The sequence below is a fragment of the Rousettus aegyptiacus genome, unplaced genomic scaffold, assembly GCF_014176215.1.
Source record: "Rousettus aegyptiacus isolate mRouAeg1 unplaced genomic scaffold, mRouAeg1.p scaffold_m13_p_7, whole genome shotgun sequence".
Lineage (NCBI taxonomy): Eukaryota > Metazoa > Chordata > Mammalia > Chiroptera > Pteropodidae > Rousettus > Rousettus aegyptiacus.
Genome location: NW_023416310.1, coordinates 34,618,459 through 34,644,378, shown reverse-complemented (window position 1 = coordinate 34,644,378; position 25,920 = coordinate 34,618,459). Strand labels below are relative to the sequence as shown.

The 25,920-nt window shown below is 35.0% G+C and overlaps 1 protein-coding gene across 2 annotated transcripts; it reads right to left on the bottom strand.

Moving 5' to 3' along the window:
* Positions 1-1,582: 1,582 nt before the first annotated feature.
* On the bottom strand, positions 1,583-25,523 carry CFAP36 (cilia and flagella associated protein 36). 2 transcript variants are annotated; one of them, XM_036224232.1, is made up of 10 exons: positions 25,238-25,523; positions 22,397-22,461; positions 21,673-21,774; positions 12,500-12,614; positions 9,061-9,148; positions 7,257-7,338; positions 5,600-5,702; positions 2,592-2,731; positions 2,243-2,392; positions 1,583-1,747 (listed from the first exon to the last, which is right to left on the bottom strand). In XM_036224232.1, the coding sequence occupies exons 1-10, from the start codon at positions 25,350-25,352 to the stop codon at positions 1,646-1,648; spliced, it is 1,062 nt and encodes a 353-aa protein (XP_036080125.1). In that variant the 5' UTR covers positions 25,353-25,523; the 3' UTR covers positions 1,583-1,645. The 2 variants fall into 2 exon arrangements, with proteins under 2 accessions (XP_036080125.1, XP_016018058.1); XM_016162572.2 differs by having other exon boundaries at positions 7,287-7,338; positions 25,238-25,522.
* Positions 25,524-25,920: the final 397 nt, after the last annotated feature.

The window sequence follows — 25,920 nt, the reverse complement described above, 5'->3', positions numbered from 1 at the left end:
ACTAATTTTAGTATCTTTAAAGTTTACAACTGAAGAATGGAATTATAAGTTAAATTTCAGGATTGGTCCAGAACTAGAAAAAAGGGGATATGTCTGCAGAATGACACAACAGAGGAAGTTTCTGAAAGAAAGGTCTTCTACTACATACAGTCCCTAACGTGATTCAACTCAATGATTTTTTGACTTCACAGTGGTGCAAAAGCAGTACGCATTCAGTACAAACCATACTTAGAATTCTGAATTTCAGTCTTTTCCCAGACTAGTAATACATGGTATGATACTCAAGTGATGGTGCACACCAAGCCACAGCACCCAATAAGCCACATGATCTCAAGGGCAAACAACCAATACTCTAAAGTGTGCTGTGTTGCCGGTGTTTTTCGTATATTATTTCCTGTTTCGCGTCTCATCATGTCTACAAAACACCCATCTGTGTCTCCTGCTTCTGGTGTGAAGCAGAAGGCAGCAATTACTCTTGAGACGAAACTCAAGGTAACTGCCCAACTGTAGGCTAATATAAGGGTTCTGAGTACATGTAATCTGGGCTAAGCTATGATGTTCAGTAGGACATAACCCCGTTGTAAGTAAAGGAGCATCAATATTCCGGTTATCTTTAAGCAAAATGACTACAGAAAACCATCCAGGATCACTTCACATACAAAAGACCTGTTATTCATGACAGCATTCTTCTCAAAAGGCTCAGTTAATTGTTCCCGTTATCTGTTTCAATAGTAGCTTTTCTAATTTGAGTACTTTTAACACTCCTTTCCCCACCCCCATCTATTTTCCAAGTACTGTTTGCTCTTGCCTCAACTGTTAAGATGCTAAAATAAAAACTATCTTACCAGCCTAAGATAACTACTCTTATCGTTGAATTACCTTAAACCTGGTACACCCACAACTACTCTAATTCACCCAGTAGTCTCCATACAGCAGCCACTCATCTTTTTAAAATGAACATTTTGATCATGTAACTTCTCTGCTTTTAAAATTTTTCAGTAACTTCCCACTGCCAAAATTTTACATTCTCACCCTACAAGGCTGTGCAAATCAGTATCCCACCTATCTCCAATTTCATATGCTAACCCTCTCTCCTTATTCAACATATACACTAGTCATACTGACAACTTCTGGGTATAATTTCCTGCTACAGGACCTGAGGGGGTTTTTTTTTCACCCTTTCTCCTTGTAATTAGTCTTCTAATGAGCTTAAACACTTTCTCAAGGAGGTATGGCCAGCCCTGCTTGTAACACTATACATTTCCCTTCAAACATTTTGCTTTTGGGCCTCCATCAGCAACATGAAGGCAGGGGCCCTGCTGATCTTGTTGACTACTGTATCCGTAGTACCTAGAACAATGCTTCAAAGAAACAATAGGTAACCGCATTTGAATGATTGAATGCACTATCAATTAGTTTTCTATACTTTTCTCCAAGACGCATTATTCATAAATTTATATTAAACTGGTTAGCATAACCAGGTGCCTTCCCCAACACCCTTTACCTTAAATATTTAATAAAAATGTAATAATGAGTTTATATTTGCATTTACGAACAAGTATTTGAGACTTAACAGGCTCAGTGTAAGGATTAAATAATTTATTTTTAAGAAAATTTGAACTGTTTTGCAAAATTTGTTTTAAATTTACTTATTAATAACTTCTTCTTTAAGTTTCTCTGCAAGCAATCTCCTCTTTAGCAATGTTTGTTTCTCTTCTGCTGTCATTTCTGGTTTCTCTGTCATTTCCTTAAAAAGAAAAAAAGAAAAAAAGAATTGGCTACAGTATAAGATATTTTCATTTGTCTCAAATTCCCAACATGCTTCCTCAAACAAAAAGCATTTTCAGTAAATAATTTTTTTTTTAAAGTCATACATGGACTGAGTTTCCTTAATCTCTTTGTAAAAATATCTCTTCTTGGAGAAGCCTGTTGGAGGTGGTAGCTAGAATGCTGATGGTGCTCTCCGATAAACTATTTCAAAGGCTCAGGTAAAATAGCCTGCTGACCCTTAAGCACTCAGAGCAGGGAAAGAAATAATAAATGTATCATGAAACTGCTATTATTTCTACCTCATAAAATCACATCTCACTGCCTAGAAAAGAGATTAGCAGGTGCTACACTAGGAGGGAGGTAAATTATGAATGGATCAATGAGCAACATTCATTATCAAGGCCTTCTTGCACATACTCTGATTTTGAGAATTCTATATTTGCAAATTTTGACATACTAAGGCTAGACATACCTTTACCTCACCAGCAGGTTTTCCTTTCTCTTCCGAATTTTGTATCTGCTTAGTCCTCATATCCTTTCTCATGGACATTAACTTATCTCTCTTCTGCTTGAGATAGTGTTCTCGTTGCCGGAGTTCTTCTGTTCCAAGTGTTGATAAATTCTAGGTGAAAAAAGAGAAGAAATTATTTTAAATTCAAATCTGTATAATAAGTGGTACAGATACCCAGTGACTGACTGAATTAGAATTTTGAGTTCAAGATCACAACAAAAGCCAAGTGAATGGCTGTTGACACTGTTCCTAGTACTGTCACTTTGCTCATTTCTTAAAAAGTAATTTTTTTTTCTTTTTTTTTACTTACTGCTATTGGTCCTTCAATGCTTGCATGTTCAAAGCCAGGAATCTTCAGGCCTTTTTGTGGAAGAGAGGAAGTTTCAGGCAACATTTCCAGCTCTCGTGCCAAAGGTTGTACTGACTGATTAGCAAAATGCACTTTAACTTCTGGCAGCAATTAGATAGAGACCAATTAGATTATAAGAAATAGTATTAGACTAGGTTCACCAAAATGAGCTAGTATTAATAATAATTGTTTTTTTCTCACGTTCATTCAATCAACACACACTGATTTAGTGCCCACATTGTGCCAGGCCCTGAGTGAGAACAATAAACATGGTCTCTGTCCTCAAGGAGCCTGAACTACAGTTTGTTATAAATAATTACATTTCAACAGATACCAAGCTCTTGCTATCTGATACTATAATTCTTTATCTAAAGATGAGAACTCACTATAATGTAATACAGGTTTCAACATATGCCAAATAAACAGCACTAAAATCTCTTTCTAAAAATGTAATTGATTTCCACACTTTTGCTTACAGGTAAAAACTGTAAGTGACCCTACATTTTCAGAACAATTAATTTAAAGCTATATTTTTTTGTAGTGGAAGAATAAGTTCCAGTAATACCAATAATTTTTGTGTGTAATACATATTGAAGATAACCAACCTACCAATACATTAAGAATAAGTAGAATTTGGAAGCAGATATAACATGAGCATTCAGTACTATTCAGTTTTTTGGTGATTATGCCAAGAGACAGGATTAACATGCTAACTGCTTGTCTGAGCCATTTTTTATCATAAGATAGGTGATTTTTTAAAAAAAAATAAAACATTTTCAGGTAAGTACATGAACTATGAAAAACAGCAGAGTGAGATAAGCAAAGACTCATAAAAATGCCAAGAACTAAAGTATGATGGGAGAACATGACACATATCTTTCCAAATGGTTAAAAATTTTCCCAGCACAGTAAAACCTGAATTCTACATGAACAAGAAACCTGCCAAAGGGCCAGTGCTCTAGCATGGGGTGAGTGGACTGAATGCAGTGCCAGGGAGGTTGGAAGAAAAGCTCTTCGGATTCTTGGACAGTCTAAGGGAAGTCCCTGGGAAGAGGCGAGACTGGCGCTAACAGTCCAACCACCGTAGACAGAGAGCTACAGAAATAAAGATGAGCTTAAACAAGATGGTCCTGATATACAGAGTTAAACATGCCGTTCTCTGATGGTGACTTTAAGCACAGGTAGGCTTAGCACCCAAATGTGGAACCACAGAGCTGGAGAAGGGACAGTTCAATTCATTTCTGAAGCAAGGGATCCCAGGCACATAAGCATTTATATTCAATTCACATACTTGATCTGGATAGTTCTGCTGTGAGTTAGTTGGTATGAACATCTTGTACATTCTAACTCAGACCAAGACAGGAAAGTAATTGTGGCCAAAATACTTAGCCTCTCTGATTTCTAGGAATGGAGAATCAGAAAGCCAGTAAGTTTAAAGAAAGATCATCGCATCTCTGGCAACTCTGTATGTCAATCTGAAAGAGATGTTATCCATTTCTAACAGGAATCTGAGAAAGACATGAGCAAAGGATAAACAGGAGGTCGAACGCCTTTATTCCTCCCAAATTAGGTCTTCATAATGGACTTCCATTACTTTGTATGAAGTGATTCCTGGAATATTAGATATACTCTTTAAAAAAAAAATAGAATATTTTTGAAAATTAAAATCATTACTTTTGAAATTAACTGTCATTTGTTCTGTGCCACTAATGTGCATAATTGAGTTATACATGGTTTGAGATTAAGTTTTCTATAGCATCACCTAACAGTCAGATAAGGAACTAGGAAAAGTAAATTTACTCAAATTATGTCAGATGCAAAATTTAAACAGTATATGTGCATAGGCCTTATATAAAAGTTAAATTTGGACCAGAGAATTATAAAAGAGCTCAGACAAATCTAAAGCAGGTGCTTTCACAGACATAATTCAAATGAGGTTAATCTACTCAGAATCTGCAGGATAAGAAAAAAAAGGTTAAATTTGCGAGGAAGAAAAAGGAAGGAAACTTCATAAATCTGCTCCTGTTTCATATGCCCCATTGTTTGATTGACTAAGTATATAATTCTTTAAAATCAATGGGTAAATATCAAGCACGTCTTATCTCAATTATAAAAGTTCTTCTACAGTATAGAAGAACACATTTGGAGTCAGATGACCAAGATAAATCACAGTTTCAACATTTAAGAGTTCAGCGATTTAGGACAAGTTACTCAATTTCCTCGAATTTCTTTAAAAAAAAAAAAAAGACAGATCATAATATCTACCTTGCAGAGTTGCTTTGTTTAATCAAGAAAAGGATATTTATTTAAAACCATAGAACTCCACGATAAAATGAACAGAATCCATTCATGATCATCATTCAATTTCTATTCCAAAATTACTTATTTTTGTATAAAGGAAATCAGAGTATACTGAAAGTGGATTTGCTGCATATAGAACAAGTTCTTCTACTAACATTTCCCATAAGGATTCTCATTGATTTTGCTTTCAATAATAGTTTCTAAACATCTGGATAAAGTGGCTACCTCTTATTTTGTAGTTATGCTTTAATCATTAGGAAAATAACAATATTATCTCTCCAAGTTCAGCTTCTAATTTACAAGCACCATATAACTGTGTTCAAGGAAGAGAATATCAAATTTATGTGAACCTATCTTGGATGCTACAGCTGTGGCACCAAAGGCTGGTGGCTCCCTCAAGGAATCTGTGCATCGCTCTGGGTTCCAACTTCACTTAGAAATTTGGAGACTACACCTTCCCTGTCTATTGGGTATTTTCTACCTGCAACTTCTTTAGCTAAATTCATGAAGAGCTTTAAATACCAATGGCCATTCAATACTCTCTCCTAGAGGGTTTGAAGGTTAAGTATTAAGTAGCATATTCTTTACAATGTGAATACACATTATTAGAGAAAATTAAAAATTAAATTCACATTATTAGAGAAAGTTTAGTAACACTTCAGGCTTACCTGTGGGTGGATGTGCAAAATGTTCACCATCCCCTTGGGAATTATTCATTTTTGTAGTTTCGTTAGCATGCATTGGGGGTTCTTCTGTTTTAGCCTCTGATAACTTCAGGAGCCCAAGATATAATTTAAAAAGACATTTTACATTAATTTTAACTAATACACTACTTAAGGGATCCAAAGACATTGAATTACAATTTACTAAATAATGAACAAGAGATTCTATTTTTCCAACGTTTTTAAGATGTTCCCAGTATTTTATATCTTCTACTTTTTGAGGTAGGTAAACATTCTCATTTCAAATCATGTAGTGCTAACAGTAACAAACTAGTATGATTAGGACTTTAGACTTAGCAAGAAGTGAGTTCAAATTCAGGCTTCACTCTTACTACTCATGTGACCTTGAGCAAGACACCAAGAAATACTCTAAGAGAAATAAAACCACTGAATTATACGGTGCTTTTCCACTAGATATTATCTATATCCCACTACTAAGATATGCCTGAAGCCACAAATTAGTTTATTTCCATTTCTAAAATGGGATAGTACATTTAAACTAAAGATATCATTTAAATCCTGGAAGGAATTAAATTGATCATTTATTTTTCCTTAAAAACAGAGGAAAATCCATGCAGCTTATTAGGTAATTCATGAATATCTAAATCATAAGCCACTATATGCTGGGTGATGAATACGTGAAAATTTGTTATTATTGTCAACTCTACTTTTGTGTGTTTAAAATTTTCCGTAACGGATTTTTAAAAAAAACCATATGCCCTAAAAACATAATATTATTCAAGAAGCCTAATATAGTTTGTTTATAAATTAGAGAGTTAATACTAATATCTTCTGATAATATTCAAATTTATTAATATCTATGAATTTAACCTCCATTTACTAAAAGGGTATTTACTCAAAGATACATGAATCACCTCTTTCTTCTGCTCTTAACTGGGTGCCTTGGAGTGAAACAGGTTTTTCCAAGACAGTCAATGATACAAGTATGTATTATAGCGACCGGAGGGGAAAATGGAAAACAACTTTCAAGTGATTGACAGAGTTTCTACTAGGTTTCCTTCCCCTTCAGGGAGATTTAGGAAAATGTGGAGAGAGAGGCAGCTAGAAGAGGGCAGAGGAAAGAATAAACACTCGCCCCTCTCACCTCAGCCAGATATATTTATACTTTCTCCTTCTGAAAGATTAGATACTTTATGGAAGTAGTTTTAATGGAGAACAGTATGGCAGGGAACATGATGCTGAATCATTCCGCTTCAGGCCGATAACCTTGAAGCCTGCTGGGGCCCCTCAGTAGCAACTGCAGTTGCTGTTACAAAACAGTAAAGGAATCAAGGCGAATGGGAAAGTAAAATATTTTTCTTAAGCTTTTTTTAATTGTAAAATTAAGGGAAAATTTTAAAAGGAATCCTCTAAAATATGAACAGTATTACAGTTTTTTGGAGTTAATAATCTGTCTTTATTGGAAATTTACATGTAGGTTGCTGGATATATTATAAAGTGAATAAAGTTATAAAGTTAAATATAAATGCTTAGAATTGCCAAGATAATATGAATACTCTGAGGAATTGTGTAGTTCCACATTAGCTTAAATTTTAACAGCAAAAACCAAGTGTAAACTTTAGAGATAATAACAATGAAATACTTCTGTTATATGAATATGTTCTGTAGGCACCTGCTTTTTTCTCTTCCTTTCTTCCTCTTGGTCATATTCCTCTTTTGATTTTCTGAAATATAGAATATAAGATAGAAAAGGTAGAATATTCAATAAGCAACAACTCACCTAAGATTATAATATGTGCAAGGAATTAAGGAAACAAAGATGGAAATAATCAGGCTTTGCTTAAAGCAGCTTACAGTCAACTGAGAAAGACATACATAGGCATATACAGCATAATTAGTAACATAGTAACATAAAATACAGGTTTACTCATTTCTTCTAGAAATGTGAATGACCCCTAGCTGAACAAAAATCAACAGGTGTGAAATCCTAAATCCAAATTTGAATGGCAAATCCCATTAATAAAGCCTTTGACCTCTCTCTTTAGAGAGATGAGTTACATCCCTTCTGATTAGATCCACTTCTCCCCACATTCTAGTTTTTACAGTGGCACCTGAGCTTTCACAAAGCCACCCTGAAGTCATTATGTCAAAGCTCTATCAGCTTTTGTAAACTGCTCACTGACGCAGTCTGATTTAGTTAGGAACATAGCCAGGACAACTCTCTTATGCATTCATAACTAAGCTCTACTACTTCTACAGTAGTAAACTACCCTCCAAAGCCCTTAGAAAATAAAATCTAAAAGTAGAGTGTTGATCATTTCCACACCACCAATCAACCAATGAAAGCACCTAGTACAAGTCGAAATTTTACCAGTCTTCTAAATCTATTACCAAATACCCTTACCTCTTTAAAACTGCAAACTGAAGGCATTCTGTATTGTCGCAGGCTCACATTTGCCCCTAACATGGAAAGTAGGATCTGGCAGGAAAAGGTTGGGTTCAACCCGCACACTTGCCTCCCTACCCAAAACCACTCAAATCCCCTGAAATTAAGCAGTGAGTCCTGGAGTGCCTTCCACAGTTCCCCACTAGGCCCATCCTCTCCTTTCACTTTGGAGTTGGGAACAATGTGGGTAGGTGGGGGAGGGGAGGACAGAATGCTAAGAGATGATCATGTGTGTGGTTATAGCTAGAGAAGAAGGGCCCCCAAAAGCCAGTGTTCTATCCTGCAGGCAGTACAGGGGCTGCAGTATCTTTTTGCCCTGAACCTACACATTCTCACAGGAGATTGAAAAATTAGGTGCTACAGTTGCCCACCTCTTCTAAAACTCCCATAAGGGTCAGGGAAAACAGGCCCAAGGGAAAAAGAAATGCTTTAGTGGGCTGCACACTCCATGTCAGGCATTTAGCTGAGAATCATGAAACTGGGACAAGAAAGAGACAGGAAGACAGTCTTCTAGTACAGGCACCTCCCACGGTCCTCTCTCCCTTGTCAAGTGAACTGTCACCCAGTCAGCTATTCAGTCTGTGGAGTCTGGATGTCCAGCTTCCTACTGTGAGACACGTGGCTTGAGCCACCCCCAATACAGAGATCCAGAAGCCATGGAGTTTCCTAGTCAGCTCAGGCCACTACACCCCTTTCCAGGCATCAGGTTAGGTCTACTGCATCTTGTTCTCACTTGGTTAGTTTCCTATTCCCATGATGGAAGTGGAAGAAGATCTTCCCCATTTGGGTTAATGTGGTATGAGTCATCTGAAAATAATTTTTTCTGTCTATTAAGAAATGTAATATATACATAGTTATAAACAAATAAATCATTTTCATGGTCTTCAATAGAGAATTTAAATATTTCACTAGTTCTAATAATTTGGGGGCAAAAAACATACATACAGATAATATTATAATATTATAATGATTCATTCAAAAAATAATTAAAGAAGGATACCTAAGAACTTCCCTCAGGATTTTCATCTCTTCCTGTTCAAGGTCACTGACCACATCAGAACCATCTGTTAGGCAGTCAGGTAATACACCTGTTCAAAACCAAAGACCACATGGAATAATATCAACTCATCTGAAAACATTTCTTTCTCACTATCCTACTTCATCAAGAAGTACAAATTAATTATTAAGATCTGTCACTTAAAATAATGTCCTAAGCTATTACTTTTTAACTATGGTCTTGTTTTAGGGAATCAGCTCCACCATAAAACAAAACAAAACACGGTTTTACCTAACAATGTCTCTTATTTGTATTGTCTATTAAAAATAGTAATTATATAAAATGAAAATTAACATAAGCTATTATCCTCCATAATCATATACTGAGGATATACCACTGAAAATCAGTAAGCTCCTAATAATGACACTATGCTCTCAAAAGCATCCCTTAAATGGGAAAAGAGTTTACAAAATAAAATGTAAAATACTGTTCACTGAAATAGCCCATTAATCCTCTTCATTCATACTACAACAAATGCTACTGAAAAGAGCCCTGCTTATTACACGCAAAAAAGCTAGGTGCTAATAAGCACTCAGGGGGAATATAAAGGTGAACAAAACAATCTCTGCCCTCAATGCTTCTATGCAGATAATGAGCTAATAACTATAAACCAGGGCAGAAGTAACTTCAGCCCAAGGCAAATAAAAAATTCATGGCAAGTAATTTTAAGTTGGTTTAATTTGTTTTATTACCTATATCTTCTTGATAAGCAGGTAGACCAGTGTTAAGTGTTCTGTTCATATCCATAATTAATATATTCCAGCGATATCAGTAGCATGTCTCTTAATTTTTACCTTCTATTTCTTTACCCACATATGACTACAGATTTTGGACCTGCTCTAAAGTAGCTTTATTATTCTAATCCCCAATGTTTAAATGTGTTTTAATTAAACTTTTATTTTGATATAATTGCAATTTTATATACAGTTGCAAGAACTAATATAGAGTGATGCTACGTACCCTTTACCCAGTTTCTCCCAATGGTAACATCATATAAAACTACAGTACAGTATCACATCAGAAAACTGACATCTATACAACCCATCAATCTTAAGTACATTTTTCCTAAGTCAAAAGATTTACAATTTGTATTCTCCTAATAAACTTTGTATGGAAAATGAAAAGAACTAAGGAAGGACCAATGTAACAGTATGCAATACTTCAAAACCATCAAAATAATGCTCTGATTTGCATTCTTTGATAAGGTATAACCAAGGATCCAGACAGCTTTTGAATTTTTCTCACCACAAAGACAGTTTGCAAGTCATCTGCAATTCTGAGTATAATCTATGTCAGTCTAAGGCCCTTTCTCCTGGATCTAAGTTAAGCAACGTTCTTAAATACATGTATTAAAATTTCTATGGCAGAAACTCAGTATTAGTTTATATTTTAAGTAGACTGTCCCATCCTGTGGTTTGAAGCAGCATCATTCCATATTATTTCCCTCCCTTACTAATATGAGCCAGGTTTGTGCAATTATTAGGCAGCTAACTACTAAGAGGCAAGGTTCTGCCCTATCACACCCCACCAGAGTGACTCATTATTGGTTTAAGCTAGTCATAATGGTCTCATTCCCCCACTGAAGGGTTTAATAAAAGCATGTGACCTAATCCTGATCAATAGGACCTGTAGGGAAAACTCCTAAGGGCCTTCTATGAAAGTGTTGTCTTGCTAACAAAAAGAGATGCAATCGAGTCTGCATTCGATCCAGCCAGAGTGCAATCATGAGAGAGATCTAGAGAATGGAAGAATATAAAGATGGAAAGTGTCAGCATCCTTGATAATATTACTGAGCCACTAAATTAACCAACCCTGGACCTCTCTTCCTTCCCTCCCTTCCTCTGGACCTCTTGTTCTATGAGATAATAATTTCCTATTGCCTAGGCCACTTTCATTGAAGTTTTCTGCTAATGGCAGCCTGAGGTATCCAGCAGAAACAAGCTATAAATACTAGTTCTCTTTTTATTAAAATCTAAATGAGTTTCCAGCCACATTTAAAACAGAAAGCTATAGAGTGCCAATGTTTATTATTTCTTTTATTAAAACTAATCCCCCAAAACAATTTTAACTAACATAAAATAATTATCCAAATTCTCTATTCTATAGGTCAAAGTATAGTTTCACAAAAATTCATAAAAAAAGAATTTTATAAAGCAAACTATGGTAGAAAGACAAAGAGAAAGAGACTCTTCCAAACTTATTTACACTAAAGCAACTGCACAGTGTCATGCATCATTCAGGGTTAAGGTGGTGTCATCTTCTGGCCAAAGACAACAGCGCTCTTACCTGGTGTGAAAAGCATCTTAGGATCTTAGGGGATAGTTGTGGTAACTGGCTCGAAGAGAAAGAGTCTCTACTCACATCAGACAAAAGAGAGAAGAATCCACAACAAGGGCCCTGCCACATTCTAATGATTGCCCTGCAACAACGGAAGCTCAATTGCTGCATGTTCCAGGCCCTTAAAAGCAAACAGCAGAACTAAACTATAACCCTCATATCTTCGAGAAACAATCAAAGAAAGGGCCTTGCTACCAAATCATTGAAGAGTACAAACACACAGTATAGAATATCAGGAGCAATCTACTGAGCAAAGAACACGTAGGTTAATAAGGTCATGTTACCAAAGCCGGAAATCTGAAACACAGATAATAATCTGGGTTGAAAAGTAGATCGTACAATAACAAGAAGTATGATTAGAAACTCAGATGTCGAATATAGTTCAAGTACACAAGAAGGGAACAAAAACAGAAAGCACTAGAGAGAAACTGAGATTAGGTACAGAGTCTGGTAAAAGATAAAGCTAGAGTTACTAAGGCTTGAGTTGTTTTCTCTTCCACCTGATGGTGGCGCAACCCTATTTATCTATTGCCCTAGAGCAGAAGTTCTCAGTGCCCTCCCAGGACAAAGAGCTTTAGCATCACCTGTGAACTTGTTAAAAATGCAAAGAATTAGGCCCCACCCCAGACATACTGCAGAAACTAGAGAGCCCTGTGTTTCAACAAGCCCTCCAACTACTTTCAACACTCACTAAAGCTTGAGAACCACTGTCTCCTACAAGAGTCTTAACAATGGAAAGTCAGAAGAGTAGTCACGTTCTCTAAACAGTAACTGTAACCACTCAAAAATACTGAATTTCATAACCACAATGGCTGGGCAGAAAAATCAAGCTCTCTGAAACCTAAAACATTATTATATCAAATTCTGATCTGCCTTTGAAATGTCAAACACTGATCAGAAAGTTTATACTCCTGAATCTCTTAAGTCAGCCATAGACTTTTCAAACTTGAAATACATTTATTCAAGGCAGCTACATTTAAGAACATGTTAAAATCAAAACAAACAAATGCATTTAGTACTTAGATTTATAAATTCAACATTTTACCATTTCTCTCTTGAATTATTCGAATGGCTTGCAGCTGCATTTCAATGTTTTTCTGGACCATCATTGCCTTAAAGATAGTAAAATCTTCTGCAGCCAACACGGGTTGCAAAATGGCCTGTGGAAAGAAATCTGGAAGTTAAATGAAGATTCAAGTTTTAAAACTACAAGTATATCTCAGTTTTATTGCACTTCACAGATACTGCATTTTCATCAACATTGAGGCAAGCGCATCCACCAACACAAAGATTATGACTCACTGAGGGAGGGCTCAGATGATGGTTAGCATTTTTTAGCAATAAAGTATTTTTTTATTAAATATGTACATTGTTTTATTAGACATAAAAAAAGTATGTTTTTCAGCCTAATCTATTTGGCTTATATTCTGTCACATGAAATTAACTGTTTAATGATAAATCAGTAAGTACAAAAGTATTCCTTAATTAATAAAAGTACCAAATTTAAGTAAATGCAAAAATATGGAGTCTGGAAAATAAGTGATATGAGGTATTAGTAATGTGAGAATGCAATTGTAGTTGTCCTATACATAGAAAGTTTCATGGAAGAGGGATAGTTAGAAATTATGATGTAAAATCATTTTCTGTATAAAACTGAAGTATAATAAAATTTTAAAAAGTAAGTAAAGGTGTATACTCTAGGGTACCCAAATTAACATTTCCTTAACTACAGAGAATAACTGCTATATCAATGGGCAAACCAATTCCCAAGTTAAAAAAAAATAATAATAAGTAGAATAAAATTTGAAATACAGGAAAACACAAAAGAAAACACTCAGATCTTATCCATCTTACTAAAATCTTATTTCGAGCTTTACATGATATTAATGGAAAAGCTGACCACTTATGCAGTTAGCAAAGGGTACGCTACTATTCACCAGGTAGGCAGCATCAGTAATGTCAGAAACACCTCAACGAAAGCTCCATCAAAAAGCTCTAAGCAAAAAGGAAGGAGCCCTTCCTGCAGCAACCGGCTCACATCCTAGACAACCACAGTATAGCAAAACAAAGTGCAAAAGCAGCTCTCTATGATATTTATAGAGTCAACTGAAGAGGGGAAAAAAAGTTTCTTTTCCATTAAATTCATATATACTGTTCAAAGGCCCATGGTGGGGATGGCGAATGAGCTTCATGTGTGTTTGAAACTTGCAGCCCAGATCTCAGTATTGAAAACAAATGGTGGGCAGCCTCCATGAAAGATTAGTGATGTCTGTCAGGGCCCCTTTATGGGAGGATGCCACCACATAACTTTGTTCTGGGGCTTCCTAAACTTATTAGCAATATCAAGTACATCATCCTCATCATTAACAAACACTTGAAGGGCACCACTATTGATAGCAATGTGTCAACTAGATCTTTCAGCAAGTTAGAGTTTGAGTTGATACTTAAAGGTATAATGCAGGGCTTCTCAAAGTGTCTTCTCAAACTGTGTTCTAGAATACAGGAAAGAGGGATTGTCAAATGCATATTCCTGAGCCCTGTCCTAGACATATGAATCTAATTTCTGCCCATGCATCTTCCCAGATAATTCTTATAACATTAAAGTTTGAGAACCATTGATACATTGGGAAAGAATGAGTCCTTGATATCAAAGGCCCACTTTCAGCTTTAATGAACTAGCTATGTGACTCTGGACATATCATTTAGTCCTCTGAGCTTCAGTTTCTTCATCCGAAAATTAGTATAATAATAATAACTAATAAAGTATTTTGTTGAATCTAAGACTCCATAGATTCATAAAATAAACCATTATTTCATGTACCAATAAGAAAAAAAAAAAAAAAACGCTGCCAATTAAATTATAGCAGGCCATCAAGTATAAAATGTATTCTCATTACAGAGACATTATAATATGAAAAATGTGCATTTGAGAATAAAGGAATTACAGTAATAACTTTCTGGCTGGGTGTTAAAACGAAGATGAGAAAGTACTTTTTAAACTGAAATGTACCTATAAAAGTAATTGTACTGGCTCTTTTTGAGGCCAGTTAAATATCAATGTTGTGCTAAATCTAAAATGTTATAGTAGTCGGGCTCTTCTGCTCCAAAGAAATGGATCACCTCTCTCCTAAGGGCTTCCAATAAGCGCAGGTAGAACTAAATATGGAAGTTACTTAAAAAAACTAGCAAGTAGTTTATCCTTTAAATTAACTGAAATGTCAAACTACTTTACAAAAAGATTATGAGATAAAGCAAATGCGATTATCTATATTTGCGAAAAAAAACATTAATAACAAAATGAACACCAAGTCTTTAAAAATGACTTAAATAAGTTTAAAAGACACTCAAACATACTTTAGGTTTGAGGTTACCCTATTATTATCTTTGCTTAGAGTTAAATCATGCCATATAAGGTTACCCTATTATTATCTTTGCTTAGAGTTAAATCATGCCATAGTTTTGAAAGGTACAAGAGATTTCATGCACTTAGACTACTCCATTAATAGTTAGAACTGCAAAGAGAAATAGATGAATTCACTATTAAATTGGAGACTTCAATATTCATTATTAGCAATGAACAGATTTAGCAGGCAGAATATCAGTAAGAACATAAACTGAACAGCACCTTCTGTCAACTGGATCAAATTGACATTTCTCAAACAACAAAAAAAATGTATGTTCTTCTCAAATTCACACAAAACGTTTACCAAAATAGACAATACTGGACCATAAGACACATCTTAATAAACTTAAAAGAATAGAAGTCATACAAAGTATTCTCTCGGACCACAATGGAATTAAACTAGAAATCAATACAGAATGATAGCTGGAAAAAAATCTAACGTACTTGGAGAATAAACAACACACATCTAAATAACACATGGGTCAATGAAGTAGTCATAGAGAACAAATTTAAATGCTTCTAACTAAATGAAAGTGAAAATACAAAATTTGCACCAAAGTAGTACTTTACAGGGAAATTTACAGCATAGAATACATGTTAGAAAAGAATATTTAACATCAATAATATAAGCTTCTACCTTAGAAACTACAAGAAGAGCTAATTAAACCCAAAGTAAGAATAAAAAAGAAATAATAAAAATTAGAGAAGAAATCAATGAAATTGAAAGCAGAAAATCAATTTAAAAAAATTAAAAACTAACAGTTGATTCTTTGAAAAGATCAATGAAACTGATAAACCTCTAACCAAGTTAACTCAAAAAAAGAGAAAGAAGAAATAAATCACTAATATAAAAAATGAATAGGGGACTTCAGTACAGATCCTATGGATATTAAAAATAAAGTAATATTATAAACAACTCTATGTCCACAGATTTTACAACCTAAATGAAATGGACCAATTCCTTGAAAAACACAATCTGCCAAAACTCAGACAAGAAGAAATAGATAATCTGAATAAGCCTATGTACTAAAGAAAAGGAATCAATAATTAATATCTTTCAAAACAGAAAGCACCAGGCTCAGCTAGGTTCACTGGTGAATTCTACCATTTAATGAAGAAATTATACTAATTCTATAGGAAAAAAAATTAAACTTTGAAGAAACATTACAGATTCATATTATTTCTTAAAAGAATGATTAAATATATATTTGCAGAAAATGCACAGCATAGCCTACAGAACAGATGTAAAGGTATTTATACCGATTCAAGTTAAAGGGAAAAAAGGTATAACGTGGAAGTACACTATGGAATACATAACTGACTCAGTTTCTATGCTATTTTACCACCCCTCCTTGCAAGATTCAGATCAGCATTTACATGCATTTGAACATGCATGCGAAAAACTACACTCAAATAAGAATCCTTCGAAAAAAAGAAATTATACCAATTCTCCTCAATCTCTTCCAGAAAACAGAAGCAGAGGAAGAGTACTGTTTTTGTTCACATACATGAATTTCTGTAGAAAATCCCATAGAATTAAATCAAACAAACTAAAAAACCTCCTAGAGCTAATAAGCAATTATAGCAAGGTTCAAGATACAAGGTTAATATACCAAAAAAAGGCAACTGCTTTCCTATACAACAACAGTGATCAGTTGGAATATGAAATTAAGAACACAATATCATTTACATTAGCACCACAAAAAAAGTATGTAAGAATAAATCTTTAAAAATATGCACAAGATGTACATAAGAAAACTTAACATTGTTAGCATGTCAATTCTTCCTAATTTGATCTGCAGATTCACACAATCTCAATCAAAATCCCAACAAGTGCTTGTGTAGATATCAACAGAGTGATTTTAAAATTTACATGGAAAGGCAAAAGACCTCAAATAGCCACACAATACTGAAAAAGAACAAAGTCAGAGGACTGACACTATGTGTCTTCAAGACTTTGACAAATCAAGACAATATGGTATTGGTGAAAGAACTGACAGATAATGGAAAAGAATGCAACCCAAAAACAGACCAATTCAAACACAGTCAGCTGGTCTTTGACAAAGGAACAAAGATAGTCAAATGGAGAGAGGATCATCTTTCCAGCAAATGGTGCTGGGAACAACTGGACAGCTACATGCAAAAAATGAATCTAAACACTGACCTTACACCTTTCACAAATAATAACTCAAATGGATCATAGACTTAAATGTAAAAAACAAATCATAAAACTTCCATAAGATAGCACAGAGAAAATCTGGATAACCTTGGATTTGGCAACGACTTCTTAAGATATAACACCCAAAGCATAATTCATGAAAGAAAACTGGTAAACCAGGGAAGAAAGACACTGGTAAGAGAATGAAAAGACAAGCCACAGAAGAAAATGTTGTAAAATATTTGCAAAACACATACCTGATAAAGAAGACTTCTACCAAAAATATACAAAGAACTCTTACAACTCAAAAATTAGAAAACTCAATTAAAAAATGAACAAAAGAAAACAATGAGATACCACTACATATCTATTAGAATGACTAAAATCCAAAAAATTGACAATACCAAATGCTGACAAAGATATGGAGCAACAGAAACTTCCAATCATTGCTGGTGAAAATGCAAAATGGTATACATAGCTACTTCATTTACTTATTTTTTCAATTTATTTTTCGATTACAGGTAGCATATAATATTATATTAGTTTCAGGTGTAAAACAGTGATTGGAAATTTATATACCATATATGTGATCATCCCAGTAAGTCTAGTACCTATATGACACCATATATAGTTATTATACTATCAACTATATTCCCTATGCTGGTACAGCTACTTTAGAGGAGAGTTTGGCAGATTCTTATAAAGCTAAACTTAATCTTACCATACGATCCAGCAATCTCATTCTTAGATATTTACCCAAATGAACTGAAAACTTTATGTACACACAAGAGCCTGAATACGAAAATTTACAGTGGCTTTACTCATAACTGCCAAAGACTTAGAAGTCACCAAAACGTCCTTCAAAAGGTAAATGAGTAAACACAAACTGTGGTACATACATATAGTGGAAAATTATTCAGCAATAAAAGCCAGTCTGGAAAGGCTACCTACTGTATGATCCAAATATGATATTCTGGAAAAGGTAAAACTAGAGTCAGTAAAATGATTAGTGGTTGCCAGGGGTTTAGGGCAAGAATGGAAAGGATGAATATGTGGAGCACAGAGGATTTTTAAGACAGTGAAATTATTTGCTACTGTAATTGTGTAAACATGACATTATGTTTGACAAAATCCATATAACTGTATAACAGAAAGAGTGAATGCTATTGTAAACCATGGACTTCAGTTAATAATACTATATTGATATTGGCACATTAATTTTAACAAATATATCACACTAATGAAAAATGTTAATATTTAGAGACTCTGTACTAAAACTACTCTATAAAAAGGCTATTAATTTTTAAGGCTCTTACTAGCAATCACACAAAATATTGTTAATTATGCTGTGTGTATTTTTAGAAAACGAAAGTTACATCATATGTGTAATCTTTTCAACAATCCAAGTTACTGGGAAAAAAGCATAATTTTCCCAAATTACTATTATTACAAATATTTCTGAAAATGTTAATGCAAAATGGTACAGCTACTTACCATCGTTTACCTTACAAAAGTCACAGCAAATCCAGAAAAAAAGAAAAAGAAAAAATATTGTTTGTTCCTTGCCACATATAAGTCCCTGGCTTTTGCAATACATAGATATCAGTAATGAGATCTATCCTCACAAAAAATCTTAAGCAATGAAGGAAGTCGCCTTAGCCTATTTCAATTGGAAAACACCACAGAATTACAAAATTCAACTGAAGACAACAGAAATAATAAATATCTCAGTATGTATTATATTATCATATTTTTCTGAATGGTTTAGAAAGGTATCCTGAGTCATGAGCATTTTTAAAGAAAACACACATATATACTGGAAGAATAGGCTCTTAAAAAGGCTTTTTTTTTTCTTTTCTTAAACTAGAGGTTTTTCATCTGATTGAGGTCATTAAATCCCTTACTACTACTGCTGACTTTAATACATAAAGAGTATCCAGGACCAGAGGTCTAGGTCTAATGATGACCAAACTAGTTGAAAAGAATTTTCCAAGCTGGTTTTAGCAATATAATTCAATGAAAGTGGGCATCTATTTTAAAAATCAAAATTAAACCAGGCAAACCACAACAAAATAAAAATTACCTCCTAATTTACCCAGGGCAAGCAACTGGTTTCTTGACTTTGTTCTTAGGCACCCCATATTAGCATAATAGACTTAGCATTCTGATCTTTATGTATACAGATTACATGATTGCTGCATAGCTGTGCTTTGAGCTGTTTTCCTGGAAATAGTGATGGCCTTAGGCTGATTCAATCATGTTGCTATTCAGTATCTGATGCTAGGAGTTTGCTCTAGAAAAGAATAAAGCTAACTAGTCCACATGGGGATTGAACCTATGACCCTGGCCTAATTAGCACAGCGCTAATCAACCACCAAAATAGCTACCGATAATTAAGAGGTGCTTCCTTTTATAGACCACCTTATATATGTCAGGTATTGTACTCAATGTTTTATGAGCTTTATCTCTTAAATTGCACAATAATCTTTTAAAGTAGATACTATCCCTATTTTATGGATGCGGAAACTGAGAACCAGTAAGGATAAGAAAGGAAAACTGTAAAACAATTTTTTGTCTGAGGTCTTACAGCTAGTAAATGAAAGATCTAGGGCTCAAATCTAGGTCTGTCTGCATCGACAGACTTGCCTCCTCATACCAATGCACTCCAAATAAATTAAAAGGTGCTGAATAATAGAACAAGAGAGAAAGATGTTATTCTTGATCTAAAAACAATATTTTAAAATTCTGAATACCTTCACTCACAAGTAATTTAAAGTTATCCTGATAACAAAAGCAAAAGATGCATGTGTCTACTATTACTACTATTACTGTGACATGTTTATTCACAAATTCAGACTCATTAATTAAGAGACTGACAAAAATTAAGCAAAGCAGAAAATATTCATGAAAAACAAGGAAAATAAAAACAAATACCAATGTCTTAAAAGAAATTTAAAAACTAGTTAATAATTTTCAATCAATTTCTTCCTATTCCACTAAAAAGAAGAAAATAATGCCAGGCTTTATTCCTTAAACTAAAACTATGGTACATATAGAATACAAGTTATTGGTGAACTGTAAAACAACTTTTCTTTTATAGAATTATTAACTAATAAAATCATGTTTATTTACATTATTGTGGGAATATCAATAACATTTAATTTTTTTAAATGTCATGTTAAAGATTTTCTATCTTTAGAATTACAGGTGATCATTCAATGAGCAGAAGTTGTGCAAAAGAGAAATGTAAGGAAGTGCTGGATTATACAGTCAAAGCAATCTCTTCTAAGCCACAGTAAAAAGATAATTTAACGAACATTTATTAAGAACTACCTACTAGGAAATGGGTTTTCATCTCTGTGCTAGATGCTGAGAATGCAAAGATACTAAAAACAACTCAAAGGATCTACAATCTAATAAGGAAGAGAGACATATAAGAAACTATAATTCAAGGCAGAGTACCAAAAATGTAAAAGTGCCCAATGAGGCAGATTGAGGACTAGGGGGATCAAGGAGGTCAAATATTCGGTGATGGAAGGAAATTTAATTTTGAGTGGTGAACACATAATGCAATATACATATGACATATTACTGAATTGTATACTTGAATCCTATTTGATGTTGTCCCAATAATTTTAATTACAAAAAAAAAATAGAAGTGATATTTCAGCCATGCCCTGATTATAAGGATTTTTCTGGGTAAGGAAAGGATGGGTGTGGGGGTGGGGGAGGGCGAGGCGGGGACAAACATTCCAGAGTAAAGGAATTTGCATTAGCAAAGCCAAGTGCATGGATGCCTATAAGACTGAGGGGCCTGGAATGACTGTAGTGTAGTAGGCAATGTATTAGAGAACTATAACAGGAGAATAAGGCTGAAAATATAATTTGGGGTCACATCATAGACAATCCTATCATCTCACTAAGGAACTACATAAAGTTCATTTGCTAGAAGCTGGAAAGCTTAATCAACTCTTTGAGAAGAAGGTTATTTGGGTAGTAGTAAAGTATCCCTAGCCTCAGCCTCTGAGCAAGGCTGGTACCCCAGTTCTACTACTCACTTAGCTGTGGATTTTGCACTAGGTGCTTAAAATATCTGTGCATATTTTATATCTCTAAAGAAGTAAAATAGTACCAATTTCTTAGGAGTGTCAGGAAAATTAGATGAGATAATATATATCAAGTGTTTTGATACATATTAAAACAGCAGCTAGACTGAGCCCTCAGTAAATATTAATTATAAATACATGACATTTACTTCAGCCCAGCACTGTACTGCAAAACTAATAAGATAATAAAAGTAGTTCCAAGAGATTGAAGCCCCAGGAACTGTGTACTGTGAATCTGCTAAGATTAAAAAAGAGGCAACTGCATAACTGTCGAGAGATCTATATAAATAAAATAGTAGTTTGGATAAACCCTGTGATCTATTATAGTTCTGAGTTCAGAAACCGTTGTAATTGCATTAGTTCATCAATGCCTCAAATTATCATTACTAAAGGTAGTTATAAAAAAGAACCCATATGTGATGAATTAGCTTGTCACTCTTACAATGTCTGGAATATTATACTTTGACAATCTAACAGAGCAAATTTAAGTAAAATGCTGGGCATTTTCTGTCAAAACTATAATGTTAGCAGAATAACACAAAAGCAAAAACCTGTGATGTACGGGTCTTTGCAAGAGGAGAAGTGCACGCTTCTTGAAATTGATCTTCATTAATTCCAATTTCTTTGAGGTAACTTTCTAACAGTTTTTCAACCTAAAAAGAGAAAATTTAACTTTTATAATTTACATTAAAAAATTCCAAATGACAGTTTTTATGTTAAGTACTGAGTTTAGAGAAGTATAATCAAATGCTTGTTTGCAATTATTAATCTAAATATAAAATTATGCTAATGGCAGTGGCAACATCTTTGATTGAAAAAGCAAACAAAAAGTTGAAATTTTTGAAAGTCAAATGAAGTTTTATTTCCTCTACCAGAAATAACTGAAGTAAAGATTATGAAGTTTGATGAGATACAACTCTTCTGCTACCCAGAGTCATTTTTAAAAATCATAAAACAACCATGACTAACTTAATAATTAATACATCCCTAGATGCATCAGCAGAAAAATAAGAATAGAATTTAAAGATTAGATGCAAGATCCCTGAACATAATTGATCTAAATACATTCCTTAGATTCTAGAGAATAGATAAGAGAAGTCATAAGGATGAAATGCTCAAAGAACCCTTGGAGCCTGATTGCAAATGGTAGCATTATTAAGGTAGATGGAACTTTTTAAATTAAAGAATTTTAATGAACAAATCCATTTTTTTAATTTAGAAAAGCTAAAATTAATATTTCTAATTACCTTTAAAAATGAGTAAAAAAATACTCACTAGTTCTTTGTATTCCTGATGAATCTCTGTATAGGTCAATTTGCTTTCTTCTTCATCATCAAAAACTAAGAGAAAAATATTTCATAGTGTAAAAAGATAAATCTTTTCCTTAATGCAAATATAAAAGTCCACTCCTTGTGTCTTACAAATAGATATTTGTACCTATACTTACAAGTACATATATTTGTATATGTGTCTGTTTATATAGTGTTAATTGTAAATAAGTTATTTTTCCTACTTAAGATCTACTTCATGTTTAAGACAAACACTAATCTGCTACTTTTCAATCAATATAAGGCAACGATTTCTTTATAAACTTTTATTGTCAATAGTTTTTAAACATTAATTCTTTTTACAACAGGCTCCAGATTATTTTATTCTACTGGACTTTTGCTGAGGCAAATTTTCCTGAGAGTGACTAGAACATTTTTTGTTACATAAAAGTCAATCAATAAAGAAGTTAAATAAAACCAAAATAAATGTTTACTAAATGATCATACATGTGAAACAATGTAGATTAGAAAGATATACATTCCCTCAAGAAGCTACAACCTAATCAGGGAAACAGGACAAATTCATAAATTGTAAATAATAAACATTTTTTGAATCCTGCCTTGAATCGTCTTTCAAAAAGACTACTTTCTGAAAACTAACAAAACTAACTTTTTACAAAACTAACTTTGTAATTTTGGATTTAAAACTCTTCAATGACTGCTCTTTGCCTAGAAAATAAGTACAAAATCCTTAGAAGGCCAGACAAAACCCTCCAAGACTGGATCCTAAATCTCATCTTTCACTGCTCCAAAACCCCAACTTTGAACTCTTAACAATACAAAATTACTTGGAATACCACCAAATATAACACATATGGTGCATCAAACCCTCATGCCTTTGCCCAAGCCAGTCTTAGATTCTTTTTGCCTTTACCTGGCTTCTCTTCTTCCAACCATTCTTCAAGATACTGTAAGTGGCACATTCTTCATGACCTGCTACCCACTCCTAACTCCTAAGCTGGTTAGATCCTTCCTCTGAACTCTTACAATACAGCACCATGTCCCTACCTTTATTATGGCAACTGCTACTTTATATTTAAATTACATTTATTTGCCTTTCTTCCCCACTAAATTATAAACTTCTCAGGCATAAAGATTTTGCTTTATTCATCTTTTATCCCCAGCTTCTTGCCCAAAGACACTCAATAAATGTTTGTTGAAGTAAGTGCTGTTATCATAAAGTTGTACAAAACTAATCTTTAAATTATCTGAGGTGGAAAACTGAACACTGACAACACCAAGTCAGTGAACTATAAACACTTTTATTTCAAGTGTCACTGGGATGTTACTTCCATTCCTTCTGGCATCTCCTGTGTATAACACGGCTTACATGCAAAACAGAAGCTGTTTTCAGCTAATTCTGAAACCAAATTATTACACTACATGTTTATAAGGTTGACGATTACTGCTTCCCTGTAAAATTACAGGTGCATTATTACAGAGGGGCAACCATTTTAGATGTTTGGGGATAAAGAGAAGAACAATGTTTAATTTTTTTCCATTTTAGCATCTAGTCTCCATGAGGGTAAATGGAATCAAAACGCGACAATTTTTCTACAAAAGGAGGTCAGAATTTCACATACTTCATCACTCTCACAATAGCATTTTAAATTCTTAAAAAGAGTACAAATGAAAGTTACTTTTAATTTCTTAAATTACCGATATAAACAATATATATTATTTGAATTTTGATTACAGCAATGAGAACATAATGAAAAGATTAGGTGGTCAAACTAAATTGCATCTCTACCAGATTCATGGAAACTTAAGGATGAAAGGACTCTTAAAAGGTCATCCAAGATAACCAGCCACTTGATAGCTGAATTCCCCTCTATAAAATTTCCCTTTAATTACTGTCAGATCCATTCAAACACTGCTAGTGCCTGGGGGATTCATTACCTTCTGAGGCAAGCTAACTTATCTGGGATACATTGTTAAGAAACACTTTCTTTAGAGAAATTTGATTCCCTGTAGCTTGGACCCACTGACCCTAGCTCTATTCCCACTGAACTTTACAAATCTAATCCCTCCAACATAAGACAGAAATTCAAACAATTCATGGATATTACTACCCTCAAAGTCTTGCCTGGCTGAACAACCATGATTAAGTTGGACGTTCATTCACATGACATGGTTTCTGGGTCCTTTTCCACGAATGGGCTCCAATTTGTCTCCAAGGACTGAAGGCAGAACTCCAACCGTGAACATATCAGAATCTGGAGGTGCCCTTCCCTCACAACAAATATTATGCTACGTTTATATACTTAATTTTGTAGAAGATACCCCTAACAACCACCCATTTTGGTGTAGCCGAGGGTCAGTAAGCTCAATAAAGAGAATACACCGGGATCACCGGTTCTGGGCCTGCAGGAGTATTCACAGGCCCCTCTTTGAGGTCAACTTTTGGGATCAGAAGGAACTCAGAGAGGAACTGACACCTTTCCTCCCAAGTCACTGGGGAAATTGTTGAAGAAGCCCACGCAAACAGTGCACTTGCCCAGAGCAGAAACGTGCAGGATGGGTATAGACTCAACACAGGATTAAAGTTCAAAGTTTTTTCGGATGTGTGTTTGGGCCCTGAGGGAGGGCAGTGTCGGCCCCGTTCTCAGTTCCGTGAAGGAAAACATTGGCGCAGTGACAGCAATAACCTCCAACAAATCAGCTCTAAACCTGCCCGATAGAGGTGGAGACCCGAGAGATGAAGATGTTTTGTGGGGTTCACCTCCCCGCCAACCGCTGATGTGAGAGAGGCGAGGAGAGATTGTCGCTTAGGGTTCTTGGCTTTTACCTTCACATCTCTGCTCCACAAAGTCCAAGATGGGAATGGACCAGTCCGGCCCTCGCAGGAACCCCGCGATGCTCTCCACCACCCACTCTACCTCATCTTCTTCTTCCGCAGCCATCCTAACCCCCGCGGAGCGCCGCAGAACCTTAGGCCAGACCCCCAGAGCCTACTAAGACCTTTCGGCCGCAAGGAGCACAGACTGTGGGGTGGGGGGGGGAGAAAAAGCTGGCCCCGCTGTCCCCCCGCCAGCTGGGCGAAAGCCGCAAACCAGTTAACGTAAAATGGTCGCTATGGCAACACGCGCAGCCGCCCGGAAGTGAAGCCTGCTTTCCTGGAGCCTACGCCCTTTATAGAGGGGCATTTGGAGAACGTTTCCGATTGGCTGGAAAAGAACAGCAGCGGATGAAAAGATACCCTCCCGCCCATTGGCCTGGAGTTGCTGAGGCTGAGAGTAGAAGTGCAGCCATTGGCTGGAGGACTCTCGACTTTTCCTCTTGGGAGTAAGTGCATGGAAGCTGAGTCTTAGCATAGCGTGGTGAGGTTCCGGTAGTGAGCTGGTCTCGGACTGAAAGGGCTTCAGAGGCTACGAATCCAGCGAAGTGCCAACCCTTTTCAAACCCGCTGGCCCAGAAGCGTTTGTAATCGAAGGGTTGTTTGAAAATACAAAGCCAAGCAAAATAGTTTTG

Coding starts and splice junctions, on each gene's coding strand:
- CFAP36 (XM_036224232.1), bottom strand. CDS start 25,352: ATGGCTGCGGAAGAAGAAGATGAGGTAGAGTGGGTGGTGGAGAGCATC. Junction 12,615..21,672: donor CAAAGACCCGTACATCACAG/GTTTTTGCTTTT, acceptor TTCTTTCCACAG/GCCATTTTGCAACCCGTGTT. Junction 2,732..5,599: donor TTTTGCACATCCACCCACAG/GTAAGCCTGAAG, acceptor AATTGCTGCCAG/AAGTTAAAGTGCATTTTGCT.